Source organism: Amblyomma maculatum, chromosome 1 (assembly GCF_055883805.1).
Source record: "Amblyomma maculatum isolate TAMU_Amacu chromosome 1, ASM5588380v1, whole genome shotgun sequence".
NCBI lineage: Eukaryota > Metazoa > Arthropoda > Arachnida > Ixodida > Ixodidae > Amblyomma > Amblyomma maculatum.
Window position 1 is genome coordinate 49,101,256 of NC_139344.1, and position 24,874 is coordinate 49,126,129.

General features: G+C 44.7%; 2 protein-coding genes, 1 long non-coding RNA gene and 1 pseudogene across 11 annotated transcripts; 2 read left to right on the forward strand and 2 right to left on the reverse strand.

The window, feature by feature from the left end:
- Positions 1 to 3,435: 3,435 nt before the first annotated feature.
- LOC146202322 (uncharacterized) lies at positions 3,436 to 24,874 on the reverse strand (annotated as a pseudogene).
- LOC146202323 (uncharacterized) lies at positions 7,798 to 9,889 on the forward strand. Its single transcript, XR_014703683.1, has 3 exons — positions 7,798 to 7,871; positions 9,395 to 9,554; positions 9,821 to 9,889. It is a non-coding gene; the product is annotated as an uncharacterized LOC146202323 (long non-coding RNA).
- Positions 13,106 to 15,604, forward strand: LOC146202324 (uncharacterized). Its single transcript, XM_084588095.1, has 4 exons — positions 13,106 to 13,387; positions 14,544 to 14,609; positions 14,787 to 14,859; positions 15,545 to 15,604. The coding sequence occupies exons 1-3, from the start codon at positions 13,106 to 13,108 to the stop codon at positions 14,829 to 14,831; spliced, it is 393 nt and encodes a 130-aa protein (XP_084444221.1). The 3' UTR covers positions 14,832 to 14,859; positions 15,545 to 15,604.
- LOC146202325 (uncharacterized) lies at positions 16,497 to 22,476 on the reverse strand. Of its 9 annotated transcripts, none has more exons than XR_014703681.1 (5): positions 21,978 to 22,476; positions 21,647 to 21,865; positions 21,392 to 21,554; positions 19,400 to 19,579; positions 16,801 to 16,937 (listed from the first exon to the last, which is right to left on the reverse strand). XR_014703681.1 is itself a non-coding variant. In XM_084588092.1 (4 exons), exons 1-3 carry the CDS (start codon positions 22,151 to 22,153, stop codon positions 21,398 to 21,400), a joined length of 552 nt encoding a protein of 183 aa, XP_084444218.1. In that variant the 5' UTR covers positions 22,154 to 22,474; the 3' UTR covers positions 16,800 to 16,937; positions 21,392 to 21,397. The 9 variants fall into 9 exon arrangements, 5 of the variants coding, with proteins under 5 accessions (XP_084444215.1, XP_084444220.1, XP_084444218.1 ...); XR_014703679.1 differs by having other exon boundaries at positions 16,802 to 16,937; positions 19,263 to 19,579; XR_014703680.1 differs by having other exon boundaries at positions 16,803 to 16,937; positions 19,396 to 19,579.

A 24,874-nucleotide genomic window follows, 5' to 3' on the forward strand; every position in this document is an offset into this window, starting at 1 on the left:
ACACCACAGGAAGAAAGACACAAAAGGACAGAAGGTGGCATGCAACCCATGCTGCGGGGTGGCAGGGTGCTGCCGATTTCGGCATCACGGCGCAGTTCACTTGCCTCGGCTCTCTTAGCTGCAAAATGAGCTGCGCTTCAGTAGAGTTGTTGAGTGATTACACGGATATCACCGTAAATTTGAATTGGCTTTTGCTCGCGCGCTTCGTCCAAGGTAGCACCGAAATATTAGAGCAATGCTACATTTTTGTTTCAGTCGAATGTTATTTTGATGTTGTTAATGTCCTTTTTTTCTAATGTTTTATCAACGTTCCAAATAAAGATGTGTAACGTTTTGATAAACATTTAAACAATATAAATCTAACATGTATGCAACATAAATGTAACATTCGCTAAAATGTAGAGCAATAGTGCACGAGCATGTAGGCCCACCGTTCATAATGGTACACAGCTTGCACGCTTCGCAAAAACTGTAATACAGTACAACTACGTAATAGAGCGCAACTCTTACACTCGGCTCTGAATAAATATCAGTCAAGCTTTTCTATCCATCGCCGACGGGTGTTTCATCAGTGATAGTGGCCAATGGATAATAAGCAAAACTTTCTAACAAAATATTAGGGATGCGCTTGCATTCTACAGCAGGTATCATTTCAAAGCTCAAGATACAAAGAAGTGTTATTGAAAAAGCGTGGCTACTAGAAGAAAGAGGGCTAAAGTGCTGGGACTAGTGCTTGAAATATGTATGCTGTGATGCTTTATAGTTATGACTCAAATGTTACTTTAACGTTTAGAAGGCAATATTGAAACAACAACTGTTTTATAACATTAAAATAATGTTTATAGTGCAACATAAAACATTGTATAACATTATATAACATTCAAACGTTAACATTAATACAATGTTTTTTTTTTTTAACGTTCTACTAATGTTATTTTTATGTGACAGAACGGTTAGGCAACATTCAAGCAACTTAGATAAGAATTCTGTAACATTATTCTAATGTTCGGTGCTACCTGGGGTAGCTGCCGCCGCAATAATTCGGTCTGTCCACTTGCTGACTTTTACAGTATCCCTTCGTTGATTTATCTAGATGTTTCTGTGCCGAATTTAAAATGAGCACTGCCGAATGCAACGTGCATTCATAGTTCGACGACTGACGAGCACGACTGCTGCTATTGACGCAGCCTTTTTTCTTTATTGTTTTGTGGACGCAAGTCAGCCGAACAAAGAGTTATAGTTGCAGAAGAAGCACGCACCGGTCCCTTTGATGCCAAGGTATACGTGTGCAGCGAGCATGAAAGACGAGTCTGCAATGGCGACATACATCAGGCGTTAAAATCACGAATGTTGAAAGAAACATTCAAAAAGGAATGATATAACGGTTGGGGCATGTATACAGAAAACGGCTACAAAAAAAAAAAATGTAGTAAAGCCTGAACCAGTGCAACCCGGGAAAGAGAAATTATAGAAGAGGATCTAACTATGAATAGCCTCACGTGTGAACAAGTCCAAGCTTTCTTTCGACCTCCACCACACCAATATGGGACAGCGGTGTGAAATGGAAACAGACACAACAGCATTACCCAAAGAGAAAAACAGCTCACTCACAATTGACTGATTCCTTGCATGCAGTTCAGTGCGGTAACATGCAAGGTAAAACATGAGTATTTCGGCATGAAACATGTATAGCTATTGCTATGTGGGAATAGAGGCAGGGTAATTATTGCCCAGGCCTGCAATTAAGGTTTTTACATCAGCTGCAGTTTGCCCTGTTTGTTACTACATGTTTGCTCCACCGGGCTCTCTTCGCGGTGCTGCTTTATGAAAGCATATTGATGTCGGGTGAATGCAATTTATTTTCATCTGGGAAATGCTTGTGCAATAAAACACATTCTTTTAATTCTCGAGTTCCAAAAACCAAACCCAAGCATATTGTGTGATATACTTATTTAAAACAGAAGGTGGCTACAACGTTAAGGCAACTAAATAAAAGAGGCCATGGAGTGTGTTATGCACCAGATGTCCTAGCTTTCAAAATGTTGATGTGTCCTAGCCCAGTGAAATAATCCAGCTGTGGGCTATTGACAGTGCCTGGCCTAGTCTGCTGTTTCATTATAGAACTTTATATTGATTAAGACTACATAGTTAACATTTAAGTTATTGGCTTCAAGGGCAATTAGTATCAATAAGAAAGTAGTAAACCGTCTTCCAAATTTGCACCAAGGTGTCTGCTATTTGCATAATTTTTTTCACGATCTTAAACGGCAACAAGCCCAATAAAGAAAGTGTCTGCATGACAGTTATTCCACTTCTATGTCCCGAAACGTGGCTAGAAGAACAAAATTGGCTTTTGTCAGAAGTGCTCTTCATGGTGTGGCTTTCCTTGATATGGGGGAGAGATTTGTGTGAGCAGCTGGTCACATGGTAGCTCAGTTTGGAAGCAAGTGAATGAACTTATGGAAATCATACCTTGATACAAACAGTGCGGGTAGCAGTTTTTCAAGACTATCTAAGACTTTAGAATTGATGCTTTGCTCCTGGGGCCAATAAATAAAAAAACACTAATTAGTTTTTATTAACTGCAGAATCATCATCATCATCAGCCTGATTATACCCACTGCAGGGCGAAGGCCTCTCGCATATTTCTCTACTTTACCCGGTTCTGTGCTAGCTGCATCCACTTGACCCCTGCGAACTTCTTAATCTCATCCGCCCACCTAACTTTCTGCCGCCCCCTGCTACGCTTTCCTTCCCTTGGAATCCAGTTTGTTACCCTCAGTGACCATCGGTTATCCTTCCTTCGCACTACATGTCCTGCCCATGTCCATTTCTTCTTCTTAATTTGCATTAGAATGTCGGTAACTTGAGTTATTTCTCTGACCCACTCTGCACGCTTTCTATCTCTTAAGTTGCCTCTACCATTTTTCGTTCCATAGCCCTCTGGGTTGTCCTCAACTTAAGTAGAAGTCTCTTGGTTAGCCTCCACGTTTCAGCCACGTGGAGCCGTGGAGAGGTAGCATCCAACCAGTCTCCAAGAAAGCAGGGGTTGCAACACAAAAAGCAATCTCTGAAATCCAAGCTTGAAACATTTGAAGACCCCAAATGCAAGACAACACTTTTGTTTTCACCAGTCAAACATCCAGACAAAACTACAATGAGATCTGCTAGGAGAGGGTGAAAGCTTAATTGAAAAATTAAATTAGAAGAAAAATAAACTAGAAAAGGGGCTGTCATCACTGCACCTTTAGTGATGGGCATAAAACCCAGAGTGATGCGTGTCAAGCCATAGTTTAGGCTGTTTTAAAAAATGCTCCATACAAAAAAAATAATCAGGCAGGACTCACACTTTTTATTCTTTCGTCATTCCCCTCCCTTTTTCATGTTAACAGGCCATGATGGGCTGAAGAGGAGCCGTGGTTTCTAGAAGAGTTGTCACCTGAGCGCCTTGACCCAGCCACAAGGCAGCGAGCTGTCAAAGGTCACTTCGCATACGTCAGGGGCAAACTTGACGTGTTGGCCTGATGATGGCCGCGACGGAGCAGTTGTTGAGGAGCGCTCGGTGGCCACGGCATCTGAGAACTGGCGCACATACCCTGTAGGGACTCCACATGTGCTTGGCACCGATGTGGCACACTTGGGATGGCACACTGCCCCACACTCTTGGCAGCGCGAGGCGTAGCGCCCAAAGTGAATGATGTCCAAGCAGGCTGCACACTTGGCTGGCCGCATACATAGGGTCGCCTGGAACCTGTGGGGGATGTTGGGGTGCATGTGCAGGGGAGGAGGTGGGAGCGCACCCTCCCCGTTCACGTTGTCGCCCATGTCCTCGTGGTTCACCTGAGCCTTCGCCACCCCTGTGCGGGCAGCTCCACTGACGCTTGGAGAGAGGGTCAGCGCAGTGAGCAAAGCACGGCTCTTTGGGGAAGTTGGCTCTGGGGCTGTCTCAGATGCCTCGTGATTGCCTTGGCGAGCCTCAGCAGCAGCCTGTGCATGGGCCAGTTGTTGGCGCAGGGTCATGGCCTCAGAGCAGCTCCTGTCCAGAGCATCCTGCAGCTGGCGGCACTTGGACTGGTACTTGCTGAGGCTGCTCTCGAGGGTGGACGTCGGGTTGGTGCCACAGCAGATACCATCCTTGCCCCTGCCACCCCACAGCTTCTTTTTCTTTTTCTCTGTTTCTGTGATTTTAGCCTGTAGGAAATTGATCAGCTTGGTCTGCTGCGCAATGGTCTGATTCAGCTTCATCATCTCAGTATCGGCAAAGCTCTTCTGCCCATCCATATCACTCTCTAGTTTCTCTAGATACTGCAGGGTATCCCTGTGGGTGGCTTCGAACTCTTCCAGGTCACGGCTCAGCTTCAGGTTGCTTGCCTTTAGGGATGCAATGGTCGTGATGTGCTGAGACGCCTCTTCCTTGAGAGCGACTGCCTCCAGTTGGTAGGCGGCCTCCTTGCGCTGCCAGGCCTTGGCAGAGGCCTCGAGGGCACCCAGCTGCCGGCGCAGCTCAGCCACCTGGTCGCTCAGCTCCCGCACCTGGGCCTCCCGCTCATGCAGGTGGTCCTGCAGCGACTCCAGGGCCGCATCTGTTTCATTCTCTCCCTGCAGCCGGTCCTGAAGCTGCTCACCCAGATTCTGCTTGCTAGTTTTCTCAAGCAACAATGATTCCTTGAGCTCAAAAATTCTCTTGTTCAGCTTGTCCACAGTTTCCTTGTGAGCCACCCTTTCAGCTTCAAACCCTGCATTCCTCTTCTCGGCCTCTTCCAGCTCTTTTTCATAGCTGACCACCTGCTTGTCCAGCTCCTCATATGTTTCCTTGAGTATCTCCAGAGTCTTGAGCAGTTTGTCGGACCTGGCGCGCTCCTTCTTGAGCTCCTCCTGAAGCTCCTTCGAGCTGATCCCGGCTTGTGTGCGCACCTCTGCCTCACGCTGTGCTTCCAGCTGAAGCACCTTGCATTTCATAGTGAGCTCCCAACACTCGTCAGACTTTGAGACACATTTGGTTTCCAGGTCTTTCGTTGACTCGTGGGTGAGCTTGGCCGAGGCGGCCTCTTTCTCGGCCACCGCCAGTGCTGCCTCCAGCTGGGCCACCCGAGCCCTGAGCTCTTGGGCCTGCTTCTGCTGCTCTGCCATCTTTTCGTGGAGGACATTGTGGTGCTCGCGGGCCAGGCGCTCGCCCTCTTCCAAGCGCTTGGCTTCCCTCTTAGCCATGCGGCCATCCAGCTGGCACTCACAGAGCTCCTCCTCCTTCTTGCGCAGCTGCACCTGCAGCTCTACACAGCGAAAGCGACTGGTGGAGAGGAGTTCGCGCGTCTTGGCAAGCTGGGCCTCCAGGGCCTTGCTGGACTCCAGCAGGGCCTGGTGCTCAGCCTCCAAGGATAGTGCCTTGGTCCCATTCACTTCAGTGCAGACCTTCTTGGCAAGCTGCTGCTGAAGCTCAGTGTTCAGTTTCTCAATTTCTTTCATGTAATGGGCGTTAGCCTCTTCCAGGGCACAGTTTCTCTTGCGCAAGGTGTTCAGTTCTTCCCCTTGCTTGACCAAAAGCTGCTGAGGCGCAGCAGCAGCTGCGTTCTCTGAGCAGGAGGCCTCCACAGTGCTGACAACCCCTTTGAGACGAGCCACAACCGATTGTAGGCCACTGGCATCACGCTGCAGCTTGTTATCTTGCGTGCGCTGGGTTTCCCAGGCCTCCAGAAGCCGCTGGTGATGACACCGCAGTTCAGTTGTTTCCCGCTCCAGCCGCGCCTTCTCCTCGGTGAGTCGCGTGAGCTCTACCTGTGAGGCCGCACAGTGTGAACAGGCAGAGGGTGCTGTGACCGCTGCTTTGTCCATGGATGCAGACACCTGCCCCTTGAGAAAGGCCACTTCCTTTTCCAAGGCGCGCACGGTCGCCTGATGTCGGCCACACTCGTCTCTGCAGGCTGACAGGGCCTCTTCAGCCTGCCGCTGCTTGGACACAGCCTCAGCAACTTCCTTGCGGACCTCATCGATGGAGACCACATTGGCCTTGTGCTTTTTCTGCATCTCCTCCATGCACTGGACGCCTTCCGAAAGAGCCGAGTTCAGCTGCTCCTGAGTGCACAAGGCTCGCTCCTTGGCCAGCTCCTCCTGGAGTGCGACCTGCAGCTCGCTCTGCACAGTCACTTCATCCCCTTCTTCTTCCTCCTGCTCTGGCTGCCCACTGCTGGCCTCCTCGTCATCCACCACGAAGGACCTTGGAATGGGCCTCCACACGGGGCTCAGCACAAAGTAGCCACCCGGGAAACCAATGTCGGCTACTAGACAGCTTGAGTCAGCTTGACCCGTCTAAACTCGACTGCGGCTTCAGTTAGCCTCAAAACAGACATCTTGAAGACATATAAATTTTGATGCCTTTTAGACGTTTGCTTATAGGCGTCTAGAAGACAACTCAAGTTTGATGCCTTGTAGACATTTCCTTATAGACGTAATTTTGACAATAATGTACATGCATGCTTGAATGAGACGCAATATTCTGAAAAAAAAATTTTTTTTCTTCGAGGCATTTGTGCCTGTAATATGGTAACCCATACTTCATTAATTAGATCCGCGTATGCTTCAGGCGAAAAAAAAATTAACATATCTCAGTTGCACCTACGTGCGCTTACAAAATGTTGCAGGGAGCATTAAAGTAGACACGTCCGGATAGCACTTATAGAAACGCTGATATTTTATATGCATACTGCGCGAAAGTCACGTTTTCCCGCCATTTGTTCAAAAATAAAGTAGCGCCACCACACCTTCATTTCTTGCTCTTCAACTTTTGAAGTATAAAGCTGCATACAAAATGATAAGTAAATGTTGTTATTACATTTTTAAAAGTAAAAACTTTTGATATACAAAGTTTTGTTGGTACTAGTTTTAATAAGCACATTGCACGGAAAACACGTCTTTTGTCTTTTGTACAGATGCGTCGCGGCGCTGCGAGCGCCGCACTGGCCGCGTTTTGTCAGTTTTGTTGCTATGCTGTGTTTCACGCAGTGTTGCCAATTTAGCGGTTTTCCGGCTAAATTTAGCGGGTTTTTACATTATTTAGCGGGCGAAAGTCTTGTACTGCGGGAGGCGGAAGTTTTAGCGGTTTTTAAGCCTTTCTGGAGATTTTTTGGTGGTTTTTGGTAGTTCTATAGATTTTATTTCTGAACCGTAAACGTGTCTTAAAATTCTAGTCGCGTCTGCGAGAAAACGTCACCATGTGAGCGCATGACGTCGCTGGGATGGCGCTATGCTACAGTGAGGAACATTGGAACACACCATGACTCGATTTCTGCGGCACTTTTGAACCTAATCCTCGAACCTGCAGGGTAAATGCTGCTCAGACTACGAGCTGCCACCAAATGTAGTTCAAAAGATCGGCACGATGGAGGCGTACGCTGCCAAAAGCGCAGGAAGCCCACCTGTACCTGGTACCAGCAGTACGAGTGGTCAGTCGCTTGCAGATGAAGCATCTTTCTGTGATTGTGCCTGCAGTCAGGCAGGACTCAGCAGTGTCTAGTCAGTACTTTCCATTTCAGAAACTTAAAAAAAAGAATAGTTTTTAGAACTTTCACGTATATTATCATGTATGCAGCCTCTAGTCGATAAATAATATATTCAACTGTTTTTAGTCGAAAAAGAAAAAGTGCGTTCTTTCTTTTTATATTATTAGTTATATTTGTTTGCAAACTGAATAAAATGCACAAAAATGAACTTTTTGGCACAAAAAATACATTTAGCGGTTTTTAGCGGGTTTTGGGAGTTCCTGTTGCGGGTTTTTTATTTTTGAGTTTGCAACACTGGTTTCACGCCATAAGCTGCTCCGTCGGAACGATTGCTGCGGTTGTGTTAGCGGCAGCACGCCAAGACTGCGAGTTCAAAAGGTAGAGTTTTTAAGTTTTTCTTATGTCTTCGAGGCGCACTAAAATCTTCGATGAACTGTCTCGGTGGCGGAAGCGTCGGCGCATTCGTTCGATGGCTGAACCGTCGCCCGAGGGATCGGTTTCGGCGAATCCTTTTCAGCAAGGGCCGGTGCCGGGATGTTCAGAGTTGCAAACTTTCGGTGCGAATGTGTTCGCTATGTCAGGCGACCCATCCACAGCTAATCAAGAACGAGGCAACATTTCCAGTTCTGATTCAGACTGTATGGAATTAGAAACAGAAGTGTCTGCTGTGCCTGGAATTGTTCAAAGTGAAGTTTGTACTGGCTTTTCTGGTGTTGTGTGCTCAGATGAGAAAGGTCACGAAAGCATAAGCGACTTTTTGAGAAGCTGGACAGTACGAAATGGGGTGGGCCTCAAGGCTGTCAGTGATGTTTTAAAGAAACTGAAAACGCACGGCTGTTGCCCATGCTTCGCTAATTTGCCTTCGGATGCCAGGGCGTTGCTCGGAACACCTAGGAAGCATGATATTATTGTTGTGCCACCAGGGAGTTATGTACATATGGGAGTAGAAACCTGTCTGATGACTCTGCTGAAGGCACTTGTAGACATTTCAGTGGCGCCAGCATGGCTCAAGCTAACACTTTTCATTGACGGAATTCCTTTATCGAAAAGCTCAACGATCCAGTTTTGGCCTATTTTATGTCGGACAGAGGGAATCCCAAACAGCGGTATATTTGTTGTCGGCTGCTACCACGGAGAGTCAAAACCAGAGTCTGCAGACACCTTTCTCACTCCATTTGTTGATGAAATGTGCAGTCTGTATCAGAGTGGACTTTGTGTAAAGGGCAGGAAATTCACAATAGAAGTTAGAGCTTTTGTATGCGACGCCCCTGCACGAGCCTTTGTGCTAGGTGTGAAAACTCACTCTGGTTATTTCAGTTGCACTAAGTGCACAGAAAAAGGAGAATTTGTAGATCAGAGGGTTGTCTTTACTCGCACAAATGCACCCCTTCGCACAGATGATGACTTTGCTAGCAAAACTCAGAAAGAACACCATGTTGGCAGCACTGTCCTTGAGAGGCTTCCCATTGGATTAGTCTCAACTTTTCCTTTGGACTATATGCACTTGGTATGCATAGGAGTCACCAAAAAGTTCCTCTTGTTATGGGCAAGAGGTGAGCTGCCCCATCGTCTGACAGCTTCTGCTGTTGCACAGCTTTCAGAGTCCTTGCTTGCTTTGAAAAGTTACTGGTGCCTGGAGTTCGCTCGCCCACTGCGGTCTTTAAAGCATCTTGATCGCTGGAAAGCAACTGAGTTGCGTACTTTCCTTCTCTATGCAGGTCCCATTGTTCTGAAGCCTGTTTTACCTCGTAAGAGTTATGGGCATTTTATTGTTCTCCATGTTCCTGTACGAATCTTGGCTAGCCCTTCTTTATGCATCTCACTGAATAGCTTTGCAAAAGAGTTGTTGTTTTACTTTGTAAATTGTGTGCACAGATATATTCAATATATTTTTTTTTCAGGCACGCCGACTTTCACTGATAGGTGGAAAAAACATCAGGGCTTTGACTGCAAACATCTTGCGCACAGTGTTCACCGACAAAGTGGGGAAGATGTTCAGCATTTTCGGGCAGAGGGGCAAGAGAAGCTTGAAAGACCTGCTTGTCTTCGGTGTGATTGAAGGTGTGTATTTGGTAGGCTTTTACAAATAGTGCACGAGCATTAATTCATTCCTACAAGTATGCCAGTAGGGCCTGCACTGTTGGCTTGAATTTGAAAAATTATCATAAAATGATAGATGGTATAATAGTTTACATGTTATATTCTTAATGCCAAAACAGTTACTATTTAGCCAAACTGGAGTTCATTTCGTGGCATGAGCCACTAAGACTTCAAATAAGCTCTTGGACAGTGCCTGCAATTCTTCAGTAAGGTGTGCCTCTTTTCAGAATCTATACGAATGGACAGGCGCTATGCCTCTGCTGATTCCCACACGATACAACAAGCAGCGACAGGATGGCTGAAGAATTGCACATTGAGGGTGACAACAGTCTCTAGAAGGTAATTTGTCCATTCATAATTCTATTTAAAGAATCACTAACATAACATACTGTTATGATCGTGACATTTGCATTATGGTAACATGAAATGCATTGCAGTCACATATGTCCATTTGCTATGGGTCATTTGTAGCATGTTTTAGCTGAATCCCCAATGTTTGTGACCCATGGGAACATTCTTTTGTGTGCGTGTGCCTTTGTATAAAGCAGCAGTGTGAACATGATTCTAAAAATTGTGTGCTGTTTTACATGAACATGGTTTTCTACATCATTGATATGGATATAAATAAAAACACATTTTCAATTGTTGCATTTTTTATTCAGGCAACACTGATGCAAATACTGTCCTGCTAGAAGAGTCAGTAACACTGGGTGGTCAATCAGGTGAATGCTTCCAGCTACATGCTGTAGAGCATTATATACACAGACACATACCATAGACTTCACCTGAGTTATAAGTGTCATTTAGCAAAATAGTAAACAGAACTGGGTGGGGCTCTTCATAGCAAATGCGCCAGCCAAAGCTGTAAACTGCATGTATAATGAATGTGGAACTGTCGGCCACAAGTTTCATATTAGTGCAACTAAAACCTGGCTTGCGTAGTTGAAGCAATGATGTAATGTACCTGATCAGTTCTGTAGCTATGTACATTGAACAATGATTGTGATTGAGCCGGCTAAGTAAAACGAAAAATTCTGGGGGATGGAGGGGGGGGGGGGTTCACTTTGGACCACTAAAGTGTGAAGGGAAAGCTTTAATGGTGCAGTGTTAATTAATTTCAGTTATCACGATATCGCTTTAAGTGAATGTGCAAATGCCTGCACATATATTGCCGCTTTAACAATGCAGCTACACTGTGGCGTCATGGCCGAGCGGTTAGCAATGTTGACTCTTCCGGGAGAACCCGAGCTCAAATCCCAGCGCCATTTAAAATTTATGGGAAATTTTCTTTTAGGTGATGTCATTTGATTGACAGGTTGAGTGTGACACCTTCTACAGATGCACGCATGCACACTCATGAGCCTATAATATTTTTCAAAGGCCAGGGGGGACGTGAAATTCACTGTAAATTTCTTTTCGTGACACCAGGGTGCTGTTTCTCGCTGTTGTGGGAGCGCCGCGACAGCATTGCATAGTAACATTTACTGGTGCATGAAGAGTTCATGGTAACACTTCAGTGTGCTTAGATGAATAAGCTGACTTGCTGACTGTATATATCTTGTGCATCCAGCTTCTGTTGAGCATTTTTATCTTCTTCATAGCTTTTTGTCAGTATTTAGTCAAGTTAATGGCGCAAAAAGTTAAGCATTGCATTTCATTTGAGAGGGAAGTAGGTTTTTCATTTTATTTCATGCTAAACGCAATGTTTTTTTTTTTAATATTGCAGAGTAACAGTTTTTGAACCAGCTGCACAGCCGATGAAAATCATGACGCTTTCAAGGATGGTGTGCTCCCCTCGTGTGTCTTACTCATTCAGCGGGCCTCTCAAAAAGTTGCAGTAACAATTTTATACCTTTGCATTTGCCGTTTAGCCTTCTTTAGTTTCTGCAATAAATTATAAACTATGCAGCCCTTTTTACGTCTTTAGTTGCTGAAAGGTTCTGTTGGTAGTTTCACACATTTTTGTTTTTTCAAGTAGTTGAATTTGAATTCAATTTGTTCTGTATCTTCTAGTGACTGGAAGTTTTCGTGACTATTTTAGACGTGTATTCATTTGGAGTTCTGTAGTTCATAAGCAGTTCTTTACTTTTAAGAAAATTATCTTGCAGCCGTTGATAGTTCTGTAGACAATTTTGCACTATTTGTATGTATTTGCGTTTTGTCTTAATAATTTTGAACTGAAATTTCTTACTAGTCATATATTAAGACCTGCTGTATTTATTTGTAATTTTGAAATTTTTAACCAGTTTTCTATTTTTGGATTTTGGAGAACTTAATCATCTTGTAGCTATTGAAAGTTCTGTGATATATTAAGTACTGGCCATATATTAAGACCTGCTGTATTTATTTGTAATTTTGAAATTTTTAACCAGTTTTCTATTTTTGAACTTTGGAGAACTTAATCATTATCTTGTAGCTATTGAAAGTTCTGTGGAGAATTTTGCAACAGTTGTATGTATCTGTGTTTGGTCATTTTTAGTAATGTACTTTCTAGTCGTTAAATGTCCTGGTGGCAGTAACATTGTCTTTGTAGTTTAGATGCTGTATCATATTCAAGTGGTTCTTATATATAAAGTTTGAGCTGCTCAACTTTTTTGTATCCGGTTTGTTGAAATTTCTGGCGACAGTCTTCTAATCACTGAAAGTTCCTATGACAGTGTTTATTTGCAATTCTGCAATATTGAACTATAATTCTGTATTTGTTCGTTTTCAACTCTATTTGTTTTGTATCTTATTCTGAAAGTATTGGTCACATATTGATACTTGCTGTATTTATTTGAAATTTTGGAATTTCTAATCAGTTTTTTATTTCAATTTTGAACCACTTGTCCATATTGTTTTTCTAATTCACTGAAAAAGTGAAAACTTTACACTTTTTGTATTTGTGAATTGCAATAAATATATTACTGGTTTTAATGTTGGTTAATATGCTTTCAAGTGTGACATTCACCACACGCTCAACTGATCAGACGATTCTGCAGCATGGTTGAAACCATGCATGGAGTGTACCGATTCCAACCGTAATGCAGAATTCTTAAAGGGCCCCTGAAACGCCATTTAAGGCCGTATTTTGATGCTACATGTGTTTAGAGGTGGTCTTAGTGAGCATCGAGATCACATTCAAAAAGCTCTGCGTGTTAGCTGTAATTTACAAATAATTTTGGAAAATTGCCGCTCGCAGCCGATTTGGGCGACACACCACCGTGCGTTTTCAGCCGCCCAGCCCATGCGACGTCATTGGGGTTAGCGTTATCATTGGCCATGGCCATATGACGTCACGTGTAATTTTTGCAATTATAGATTTTAAAATTAGCACTATTCTTCCTGAAAGAAGTATTTTATTCGTTAGTTATTATTGTACATTAAAGAAAGGTAAGAATTCTGCGCGCATCTTGATAGAAGCGGAACACTTCCGGCAGAGAGATCCGTCTGCTCGCAAAAGCACGTGTTGCCCGGTTGTCAGTCTTGAAATCTCGCGATCTCAACTGCTGCTGCTTTTTTTCTGATCTGCAATGGACCACCATTGCTGTGTAGTTGGCTGTAAAGCCGAGGACAGGAAAGATGTTATAATGCGACATCGTGTCCCTACAAAGCAAGGTGTCACGCGGGAAAGCTGGCTCCAACGCGTCGGGCTGTCATCGTCGGACAAGCGCCAGGAGCTCAGAGTTTGTGGCCGCCACTTTTCCCGTGACGCATACCAGTATAATCCCAGTTTGGCGCAGCAAACTGGCCTCAACATGAGACGTCAACGCCTCAAGTCCGACGCTTTGCCGACGCAGTTTCTCCCTGGAATGGTAAGTTTTCTGGGTTGCGAGTTATTGTGGAAACACGCGTAGCATGGCTCGGAGTCTCGCGAAGTGCATGAAGCCTAGCGCAAGTTTTGCAGGCGCAGATTCCTTGCGCGCAAATCGCTCTTGCGAGAGGACCACTACAAGTTAAGGCGCTGAAAATGTATGAAAGGGAGCTCTCGCCCTGCGGCGCGCGGATAAGGGGGGAAAAAAAAAGATAAGGCGACCTGCGCACATGAATTAACATACACTAACGTGTACGCGATCACAACAATCGCAGTATAATTTGCCTGGGTGGTGCAGTGGGTTAGGGTGGTCGACTGCTGTGCCCAAGGCACAGCGGCCGCTTTTCGACGGAAGCGCAAGCAAGGTGCCCGCGTACCGGTGCGGACAAAAGTAAACGGAGCACGCTTTTTCTTCATTTTTCACTCGGTGCATATTTGAAACTGGTAGTCGTGGGATGCGTGGACCGGTAGTAGACGCAAGTGTCCTTTCACGGACAAATATTTCCTGATCTCCAGTGAGGAAGGCAATTTGACTGAAAAAGCCTAGCTGCTCGGTTTACTTACGTCCGCGTACCTGTACATGTGCTGTGCGATGTCACTCAGTGCTGTGCGGCGCCTCGTCTGAGTCGAATTTGGGGCGTTGAACCCCATAAACCAAGCCTGACTTGTAATAAAAAAATACCAGCACACTAATAATACAGATCAACTGCATCCCCCCCTCCCCCACCCCCCATCCACCTAAAGATATGCTTATTTTACAGTGCGTTTAGTCTGCTCTTGATCTTTGCCTTTTAACACCTGTATATGCATGTCTTTCTCATTCATGAAGCGGAAAATTGAAGGGGAAATTGGCTCGTTATGATACAATTAATGAAAGGAGCCAACAGTCGAGTCCAAGGTAAGTGTAGGTTTTTTTTAAATACTTTTGTGGTGATATTGATCAGAATTAGTCCTGTAACGATTTTAGGCAGAAAGATGATTAAATACCAAGTGGAAAGAAAAATAACATGTGGTATATAGATAAAAAAAAAAGAAGGTATCCCCTATGACCTTGCACTTGCAGACTTTTGTCTCCTTTCATTCTCATTCATGTGCAGAATAATAAAACTGCCATTAACACAATGTTGATTATGCACAAATTTCCTTTCTTTTCCTAGCATGGCAAACCATCATCGCCAGGAAGCCCGAAAGACCTCAGCACTACACAGGTTTCCTTTGGACAGGTTAGTACTGTTATCATGGTATTAATAACAATGTATATATGCTTTTATATTTATATTTATGAATATTTAGGCCACATATATAACTTTGGAATATGTTGCATGCATATATGATGGCTCTATTGCTAGAAGCTATATAAACTAGCACAACTGTTGCTATGTCATTATGCTTTCATGCAGTTAGTTACGTGTTCAACCATTGCTTCAGGCACCTACCGGAGGTGATCCAAATACCACAGCTCTTCCTGTAGAGGTGAGAATATTTTGGATAGTTCATTTTGTCCAGTGGATGACGCAAGTGTTTTGACATATGTACACACTTAATTTTCAACTGTACTGAACAGCTTTGTATTATATTGCATATGATGGCTCTATTGCCCGAGTAAGTAAGCTATGCAAATTAGTGCAAATGTTATGTCTGCTTCCATGCACAAGCTCGATCATCGCTTGAGGCACCTTCTGGAAGCAATTAAAATGTAGCTCTTCCTGTATAGATGAGATTATTTTGGAGTTCAAATAGTTAATTTTGTTTAGTGGATGATGCAAGGCTTTGGTGTGCACTGGCACACCATAAAAAGAAACTCGGAGCACATATATTAACTGGATTAACATGGGAGACCCGACGTTAAAAAATAATGAGCTGCTGGATTGGTTCATGGAACAGTGTATTAGTCGACTGTCCTGCACTGTGTCTTTTGTTTGTGCTGCTAACATGCCTCCAAATTTTTCAGGGCTCTTGAAACTCCACAAACTACAGCTTGTCTGTGCAAATTTTTTAGTCATATCAGTTCTCCACTTTCAGAATATTTGTGTATGTGTAGCAAGTTGACAATGTTTGCATTTTGTTACGGGCAGTTCTCTATACAGCACCTGAAAATGAAAGCATGAAAAATTTCAAATCTGCAACCATCATTATAATTATGAATATCTGTCTGCAGGAAGAATCACCAGCGGGGCCTTCAACTACTCGCACGCATACTGTGGCAACACAATGTGGGAGTGCCATCCTGTTGGTAAGTCATTATTGATAAAGATGTTGTAGTGTTGTGAAAATGTATTAAAGAGCTATATGATTGATTACATTAAACGTAGATGGGGTGCTTGCGAATAATTTTAAATATATGAAATTTTTCCAGGCACACAGGTGTCTATTGGATTTAAATCTCTAGTCAGCACCAAGGTTTAAACAGAGAAGCCTGCCACCAGAGAAGTCGGTGGCAGGCTGCTATCACTGGCCAGTTACTGCTATCACTGGCCGCTCGTTAGAACTTCTTTCATCCACTTTTGTGCATTTGCTGGCTATAGCAGGCAAGAAAATTTGTCATTTAAGCACTGTTCATTAGGCAAAAAAAAAAAAGAAAACTTGACGAAATACGTCACCTATGTGTCACATATTCACTCATTCAAACCTGCAAATATACCCTCCCTGTGACACAGTCCATTCGAATGACAGCGTTCATAACTCTCATGCATGGCTTGACATGATTAAGGATGTGGTAATACTCACAATGGGTCAACAAATATTGCCTTGATGAGTCTATAGAGACCATGCCTCATACATACCTTGCACACCACTAATCTCGGACGTGGTGTTAGGTTATTCACAGTTGCGTCAGGTAGCAAAAGGGCAATTTTTCCTTACATAATATGGTCATGCTGTGTCTGCCTAGTGTACATTAGTGCTGTCTTTAGAGCTACTACGGAGCCATCACATGCACTTTGAAGTTTAATTTTGCACAAATATTTGAACAAGTCACTAAGATGCACAAGGATATTTGATTCTGTTGTGAAAAAAATATAAGTTGCGTAGCCCTAAAGTGTACCTAATTTGCCATGGCATTTTTCTGTTCCCTGTTGATAGAATGAAAAAAAAAAAATGCATACCGACAATAAACTTTGACAGCAGCTTTATTTAGCACATTTTACAGCCAAGACATTCCGAGATGAACATCCACGGCTGCTACGTATTAGTTCATAATATTAACAATCACACGGCACCAATCGCTGACATCACTGCACTTCTTTTTCAGCGACCATCAGGATGAAACGGCCCAGTCAGCGATTGAGGAACCCCTCTACAAAGAGCGAAAATTCCTTGTGTTCGAGGGTTGCCTGCGGCAGCTTCTTGAGACCTGAACAATGTGCGGGCAAACAAGAACCCTTTACTTTAGCATAGCGGGAAGCCTTGTGACTGTGAAGGGGACATGCTCACTGCAGCATTCTTTCCTCTGAAAAAGCCAACCACTGGTTGAAGGAAAAGCAGCAAGAAATGTCCTCCTGGCTGCAGGCATCTTGTTCTCTGGCTGCGGTATAGCTTCAGTTCTTCGGTTCCTGCAATCCATTGGGGTGCAAGGCATCACAGAGAGGACCTATTACAACTACCAACGGGCATACTTGCTACCTGCCAGAAATGAGGTTTGACAATAAGGATATCTCTCATACAACATTCAAGTCAAAGTATATGTCATTAACTCGATAACTAGATGTCGCATCCTTTCATGACAACAACTTGAAGCTACAATGCAACATATAAAACATATAAAATGCAGCATATATGCAACAGCGGAGGCATTGCAGTGCAATGCACCTGCTACTGCACATCTCTGTTGCCTTTGGCTACATGTTTAATAGACCAGCTGCATGCTCTAGCACTGAAGGCATAATTTTTGCAACATTTTTTTTTTAGTAAATGTGCTGTGAGAAAAGTGAAAAGCAATGCAGCATTTGAAACCTGCCCCCCTCATCCTAATATGCATGAAGGCAATCACATGACTGCAAGTTTGTAGACTCTAAATTGAACATCTCCTTCTTTGCAGCTTTTTCAGCAAAGGCAAGCAGAACTTGCTAGTGAGCTTGTAGGGACAACAACAGACCTGGCAGGGGATGGTCGCTGTGACTCGCCAGGCTACAGCGCAAAGTACATGACTTGCAGTGTACTAGCTGTGCAGAATGGAGCCTGTGCAAATGCGACTCATCCTTTCCGACAACTGAGGTTCCTCCTAACATCACATCCTATCTTACGGCATTTCAACCCTTCTGCTCCAACTTCAGTGCACACGGACGCAAGTGGCATAGGCCTCAGTGCTGTCCTCGTTTAGCGCTATGACGACTGTGAACATGTGATTGCTTACGCCAGTCGGACTCTAAGCAAGACTGAGCACAACTACACCATCACCGAGCAGAAATGTCTCGCGGTTGTTTTCACCGTGCAGCGGTTTTGCTGCTACCTGTACGGAGAGCCTTTCGTAGTAGTAACTGATCACCATTCCCTATGCTGGCTACTCAATCTCTGTGATCCGTCTAGTCGCCTAGCCCGCTGGGCACTTCGCTTGCAAGAATACGACTACAGCATTTCATACAAAAGTGGCCGACGGCACGCAGATGGAGACTGCCTCTCCTGGTTGCCACCTGCCACGACGGAATGCGACGCGGACAACTTTGATCCTTACGTCACTGCTTTATCTCAGAGATTTCCAAATACTTATACCTTTTGAACCGAGGAACACACCGATCAGCATCTGGAGTCGTTCTTAGCTGCTGCTCAAGACCCAACCTCGAACAGCCAGTTTTGCCTATGCCTATGTGATGGCCTGCTATACAAAAACGTTTACTCTCGTGGCTGCTTGCTCCAGGAAAGTGTCTTGTTTTTTTCACTCAGCCCACGACCAACTTGTCGTCCCCACTCCCCGTACGGCCGCCGCTACCGGCCAACTCTGCGATTACGATACTTCATTAGATAAGAAGGCTGTGAGAATCCGTTTTGCTACAGACTGTCGGTTAATTGAATATTCTTTTTGGCTTTGTTTAAACCTTGACCTGGCTTAGTATTTTACGCTGTGTTTTTGTGTAACTCTCGCCCTTACTTACTATCTCTGGAATACTTGCTTTGTTATTTTATAGTCTTCTTTATCGCAGCGTTTGTTCATTGTCGGTTTTTTTCTCTTGTCATTTATTGAGTCGTTTTTTATTACTATCATGTCCTGGTGTTTTATTAATTTTTTTATGCAGTGTAATTTGGACTACTACCTATATATGTTCCCACTGTGTGTTAAAAAGTGACGCATAAATTTATTCCTTGATCACACACCAACACACGCACTTCACTGGTTGACCGGCCTAACTTTTAACTGTGTTCTCAAACCTCATAGAGGGACGACGGGTAACCGTAAAGTGGATCCCGCACCTCTGTTAATCGTTAAGGCGGGGTCTGTGACAATATAAAACAGACCAAAACTGCAGGAAAGGTATTACATATGCTAAAAAATTACAAAAATTACAAATAGGTCAATGAGCTGCAATGATTCATGGGATTTGCCAACTTTGAGAAAAATTTGTGGCACAACCTGCATACTCTAGTGCAGTGAAAAGAACTGCTCCCCCCCCCCCACCCCTCCAAAAGAAATTGCACGAGTGCACTCAATTCTGCTTAGGTGCAGTAATGTGAAACCACTGCAAATTATGTCACACTGCTTAAATTGGTCCGACACTACGCTAGCAAACCTCGGCCGCACTCGTCCAGATGGCGTACGTGTATGCCATATTTACCCAGGTTAAATGAAGGAGTGGTGCAGATGGTACTTCATGAAGATCACAATGTTTGCCGCACAGCTGAACAGTATGTTGTAGTTTGAACTTGATGAAGAGAAGGATGCTTACTGCACAGCATGAGAATGTGTTGCAAAGTGCATTGCTCGTACCGTAGACTGGGAAGCCTCAGCCCACATAACCAAAGTAGAAGCCAGTGGAGGCCGCTTGGAACCGTCAAAGCCGACAGCCCACCATCACACACCCACGTAACTGGTCGGAATGCTCTGCCCCAAGGCAGATGACCTCTTCCCCTTGGATAAGTGCTCCCTTCTTCTCTCCTTGCAAATTTCATCGTGGTCTTTTTCTGCAAAGCTGTAAATTCTTCAGTTCTGCTCCTTCTATCTGGTGCTCTGTTCTATACTGCCTTTCGTTTTCCTTTGACTATCCTGCACAGATGAATAAAATGTAAACACCAACACTGGAAAAAGCGACCATGAAAAGAAGCCACAGAAGAGGAGATATGCAGATAGAAAAGCGACAGTAAAAACTAGAAACATATTCACAGATCTCAAGGAAGCAAGATAACAAGCCAAGCTGTCAACAAAGTTCAGGCCCCAGAAATTGCAAGAGAACAAGTTAAAAACATCCTTATCAACAGTGCCAAATGAATGAATTATGAAAGAAGCTCCTCGCTCTATAAAATGCCAGAGGGATAAATATTAGAACAGGCAATGACAAGGTCTCCCAGCCCAACTAAGTGATTCCTGCGGTACAGGCTACAAAATGAGAAGCAGTGGCTACCTTAGCTGGCAGAATTTGTGTACATATATTCACTGTGAAAGGAGAGCGATGTAATGCACAGTTAGATACAGCTGATAATCAAGAAATAGGGAATTATGTCCAGGCATGACAGCTGGTGATAGCCGAGACAGCTAAAATAAGGCTTTTAGACCATTCGCTCTACTTCTCCTGTGCACAAACCTCAAAGTGAATGCAATGTTGACTTTGAACTCTCACGCTGTGCAGCAAACAATTTCATCTTTATAGCTTAGACATGAGAGCACTATGCTATTGCCACAACCTATCACACCTCGTAGTAAAACTACAACACACTCTCCTCTGTACAGTAAACATCGCCTCCATCAATTTCTAATTGCAAGACATTTTCGTGCGCTACAATGGTCATCGTCTTAACGTTTCATCTACTCCTTCTCCTTCATGAAACTTACGGAAATACACCATGCACATACGCCACCTCACTATAGACGGAGGTTGCAACCGTGCCAGACAGCCTGCCGAGACCATTGAACAAAGAGAAGCCAGACTAGCCCATTGCCAAAAAGCTGAGCAAGAGTGCAAGCGAGCCAAGATCGAAGTGGCAGCAGCAGCTGTGACTGCGACCAATGGCTAACGCTCATGAAATTTGGTTCAAGGACGGTTGAACCTGCACAACGTTTTGAAAATATGCAGTGCTGCCCCTACACTTTGGCAAACACACCTGAAAGGGACCAGCTATTACTGCAGCTTGGAGATAAGAAATGTAACACTCTGCAAGCGTATTAGACTGTAAATAAATTCAAATTAATAATTCAGATCAGCAAATGCAGGAACAAGAGTTGTGGTTTGATCTGTGCTTCACCTGTATTACTCCACTGCTGGAATGGATGTATTCTGCGATCTGTTGTCATGTATTCACGGCTAGGAGTATCAATAAACAAACCTTCAAGCACTCATTTCATTGTGTCAGTATTGAGCACTCACACACTCGGTATCATTCAAAACACAGAATGCTTGTGCTGCCTCGGCATAAGCATTCTGTGTTTCGATTTTAATTTCTTTTTTTCTATAAAATTCCATTCCAAATAAATGAATGTTTACGGTAGATGCTTAGAAGCATGTGCTCAAGCAGACTTGGCGATGCTCGGCATTGTCCTCCATTCTGGATTGTTTTTGGATGTGTATTTTTTTTTTACTAGGATTTGAATTTTCTTCCCAGGCTTTATTTTTCACTAACTAACAGTTCTACACCTTTCTTGCTTAGATATCTACAAGTTCTGGCACTTTAGAGGAACGAGATGTCTGTTCTTAAACAGTGCCACAAAACAGACACTTGACGCAGTGCATAACTTGGCGTTCATAAAATAGCATTCTCTATTTTTCCACCTTAAAAATAAACGCACTTCCATGCACCACTCGAAGCAGTGCGCCTGCACACGTGATAAAGTTTAGAATACAGCATGCAGTGAAGCGACAATCACCTGAGATTAAAGGGGAGGGTGCCTGAATCCCACGTAGCTCGCCGACGGAAATTCACGCCGAACCCGGCAAACGACGCAGGCTGGCAGGACCACCCTGTTGCCTTCGCCCAGCCTGCCCCAAATCCACTTGGTAAACAAGCGGTAGGCTATGAAGCGGTGCTGCCTGAAAATACCACGCTTTACAGTAAACGGATCATACACACACACAAAAAAAAATAATGCGAATCTGTCACCTGACGCTTCCGCACTACCTACTTGTTTACATCTCCGTCTCCATCGATGTTCGCTCCCTCCTCCTCTCGTGCAATGTGCACAGCCCGAAGGACTTCGGGCGTTAGGCACACGCTTTGGAACGCTGGGTGGATCGTAATGCAGCCGCCGTCCTGCTGGCACACCACCAGCACCTCCGGCATGCTGCGGCAGCACACATCTTCTTCAGGTGTGGGCATGCTTTCGCAGCGGCCGCAGCGGCACCTGCGCATAAGTAAAATGTGAAAAGGCCGCGAAGCAAACACGAAATGGCATTTCGTGAAATAAGAAAGTTGTAATAACTTATGTGCAGTGGCGCGTGCGCCACGGAACGCACCATAGTAGGCCGTCGTCTCCGTTGCCAGCGGGTGGTTCAGAAGGGCCAGTCGATGGCGTGCTGCTGTCGTCGCTGTCTAGCGGATCACGAAACGGAGTATAATCATATGGATCAAAGTCCAGCTCGGCAGCGGCTTCACGCAGCCTCGCTTCGAGCTCGGGATCCATGCGATCCATGGCGACCGACACGCGAACCGCCGCTCCGCAAACACGAAGGGGAAAAAATCGGAGCACTACCGGAAGTAAACAAACCGAGAGTCGGTGGCGTCACTTCGTGACGCATTATGGGCGGGGCGTCGGCCCGGACATTTTCTTTTTTTTTTTGGCCGGCGCATCGGCGTGTATGAGTTGAGGGCTACAGTGACGGGAGAGGAGGAGCGTCATTTTTAATATGGAATATCTGCGCTATTAAAGATGTTAGCCTAAAATTTTTTTGCGCTTTGCTGACTAGCGAAGGCACGCCGACCGCTCGTGCGCCTTTCTTAAGCACGGCTTCAAGCTTTTCATGGGCCCTTTAACAATTCAGTATTTCTTCGTGGATAGCCTGCAAAATAATCCAGTAATAGCTGTGAATCGGACTGCCACTCAATAAGGCAATTTCAGCACGCATCTGCAATATCTACTGATGTTCTTGGCCGAAGCTTACTAAGACGTCTTCAAGACGATATTGGAGGGAGCGTTAGCAGAAAAAAAAGCTGAGCATGAAGCCGGCTAATAGCAGCTAATGGCTTGAAGAAGACGGCTTGTAGTCAGCCTGCTTGGCTAAACTAGCAGAGAACTAGATGTCTTGAAGATGGCTTTGTGTTTCCTGGGCACTCCGGAGGAGTTCATCTTGCCTGCGGTATTTGCACTTCATGGAGTTCAGAAGCTGCAAAGCCTTTTTCCTCCGACACCAGCTGGTTCTTCCGCTCCAGTTCCACAAGCATGTTCAGCTTTTGGTTGTCGGAGCGCAGGTCTGCTTCCCGTGCCTCGGCGTTAGCTAGGGTGCTCTCGAGGGCTGCCAGTCTGGCCAGTGCCTGTGCCAGCCGGGAGCGGGCCTCGTGGCGCAGGCTTTCCTCTCGCTGGGTAACCTCCGATAACAGCTGCTCCTGCCGCTGGCTGCGACGACGCAGGCTGTGGCCCGAGCTCAGGGTCTCCCGCATTGGAGAGCCCCCTGCCTCCAGGAAGCTCACCGTCCTTTCCAGGGCAGAGTTGCTGGCATTCTAGGTATGCGTGAAGCCCACAAATGGCAAGCTGGTGCCCTCAAAGCCTTTCTTCTGATCCCGCAGGGCCGGGCTTTTGGGACGAGCAGGTTCATCCTCAAACTCGTAGAAGTTAGACGTATCTTCCTCCCCACTCAGGTTTGGCACAAATGGAGGCACAGTCTGTCAAATGTTGTCCATGTCTACTGGGGCAAAGAACTCATGGCGGCACTGTCGTCGTAGGAGAAACGCTTGTCAGCAGGAGCCGGCAAGCCTTTCATCATCTTCACTGCTGCTTCGGACACAGTTGGTTCTGCAGAATAATTATGGCAAATGGAAAGCCACTGGAGACTAACTACAGGGCTATCAATTCTGAACAGTTCTAGGCTGGTTTTACTAGCCTAGACCACTCTACCTAATGTAAAGTTTGATTAAATTTAGCCAGGATAATTCGTATGCATGGTTTGCTGGCATAAAGACCGGTAAGCTTTCCTCTAGGGGTCACTTTCAAGTGAAACGGTTGTCACACAGCTGTGGTCTTCAGTTATAGGGTGGAAGCTGATGCCCCCCCCCCCCTTCAGAAGCCTTCTAGCAAGTGAAATTTCCTTCTGGTCATTTTTCAAATCAAGATATAAAAACTTTGGAAGCAGCACACTATTATTCAAGCTATAATATTGTAAGGTAAATGTAGAAATGATTATGCACGAATATTGCTCACATAACCATTGTTTGCGAAGCATGAGTCAAGATAAAACATTAACTTTGATTGCCCTTTATTTTTCAACAACAAAGTGCATGGTATTGTTTGACAAGTAAAGAGTAAACAAAGAAATTTTTTCTATTCCGTTTTTTTTTAAAAGGAAGCCCTTTTGCTCCCCCTAGAACCAAACCTTGGGACTGCCACCACCGTGATATACAAAGGACTGATTACTCGGTACATATTATATCAACATGTCATGCATGACCGTGTCATACTTTGCCAGGTCGCAGTTACTTGAGATGTAGATTTAAAGTTGCTATACAAAGAAAACATTCACTTTGGTCATATTGTACATTGGAAACACATAAAACAACATGTAACAATGTTCTCCTGAATAAACTAACAGAAATTCTGCAGCCTTTTCATCTGCAATCACCGAACCTTTCCTTCCAGCATCTGCTCGTCCTCTAGAGACAGGCCTCAAAAAGCGGCTCCATCGACAGTACTATTTAGAATTCTGTCCAATATGCCTATTCAGTGACATGGTGAAGAATGTGTATTGCATTTGTCACTGCTGTTAAATGGATTCAAGCGCTATGCGAGTTGTAATTTTGTCTCTAGAAATCAACTGCACAACATACGTTGCGATCAATACCAAATGAAGTGCCATTCTTGATTGTCAATGTAATGCATTCCTTCATCATCATCATCAGCCTGACTATACCCACTGCAGGGCGAAGGCCTCTCCCATATTTCTCCCCTTAACCCGGTCCTTCCTTCCTGTATGCATTCCTTATACAGGTTGATAGTGCACTGAGACTAAGTACATGGGTAGAGTCAGTATATATATTGTGTCATATGCAATGCTTACATAGTCTTGCAGTCTCTCATCAGATGCTCTGTATTGGAAGGGGGTGCATGCTTTTGGGATTCGGATCAGAATAAGCAGCATGAAATGCTCTATGTGCCATGGACGTCTACTGTTTGCTTTCCAGGCATATAAAAAACTGACCTCAT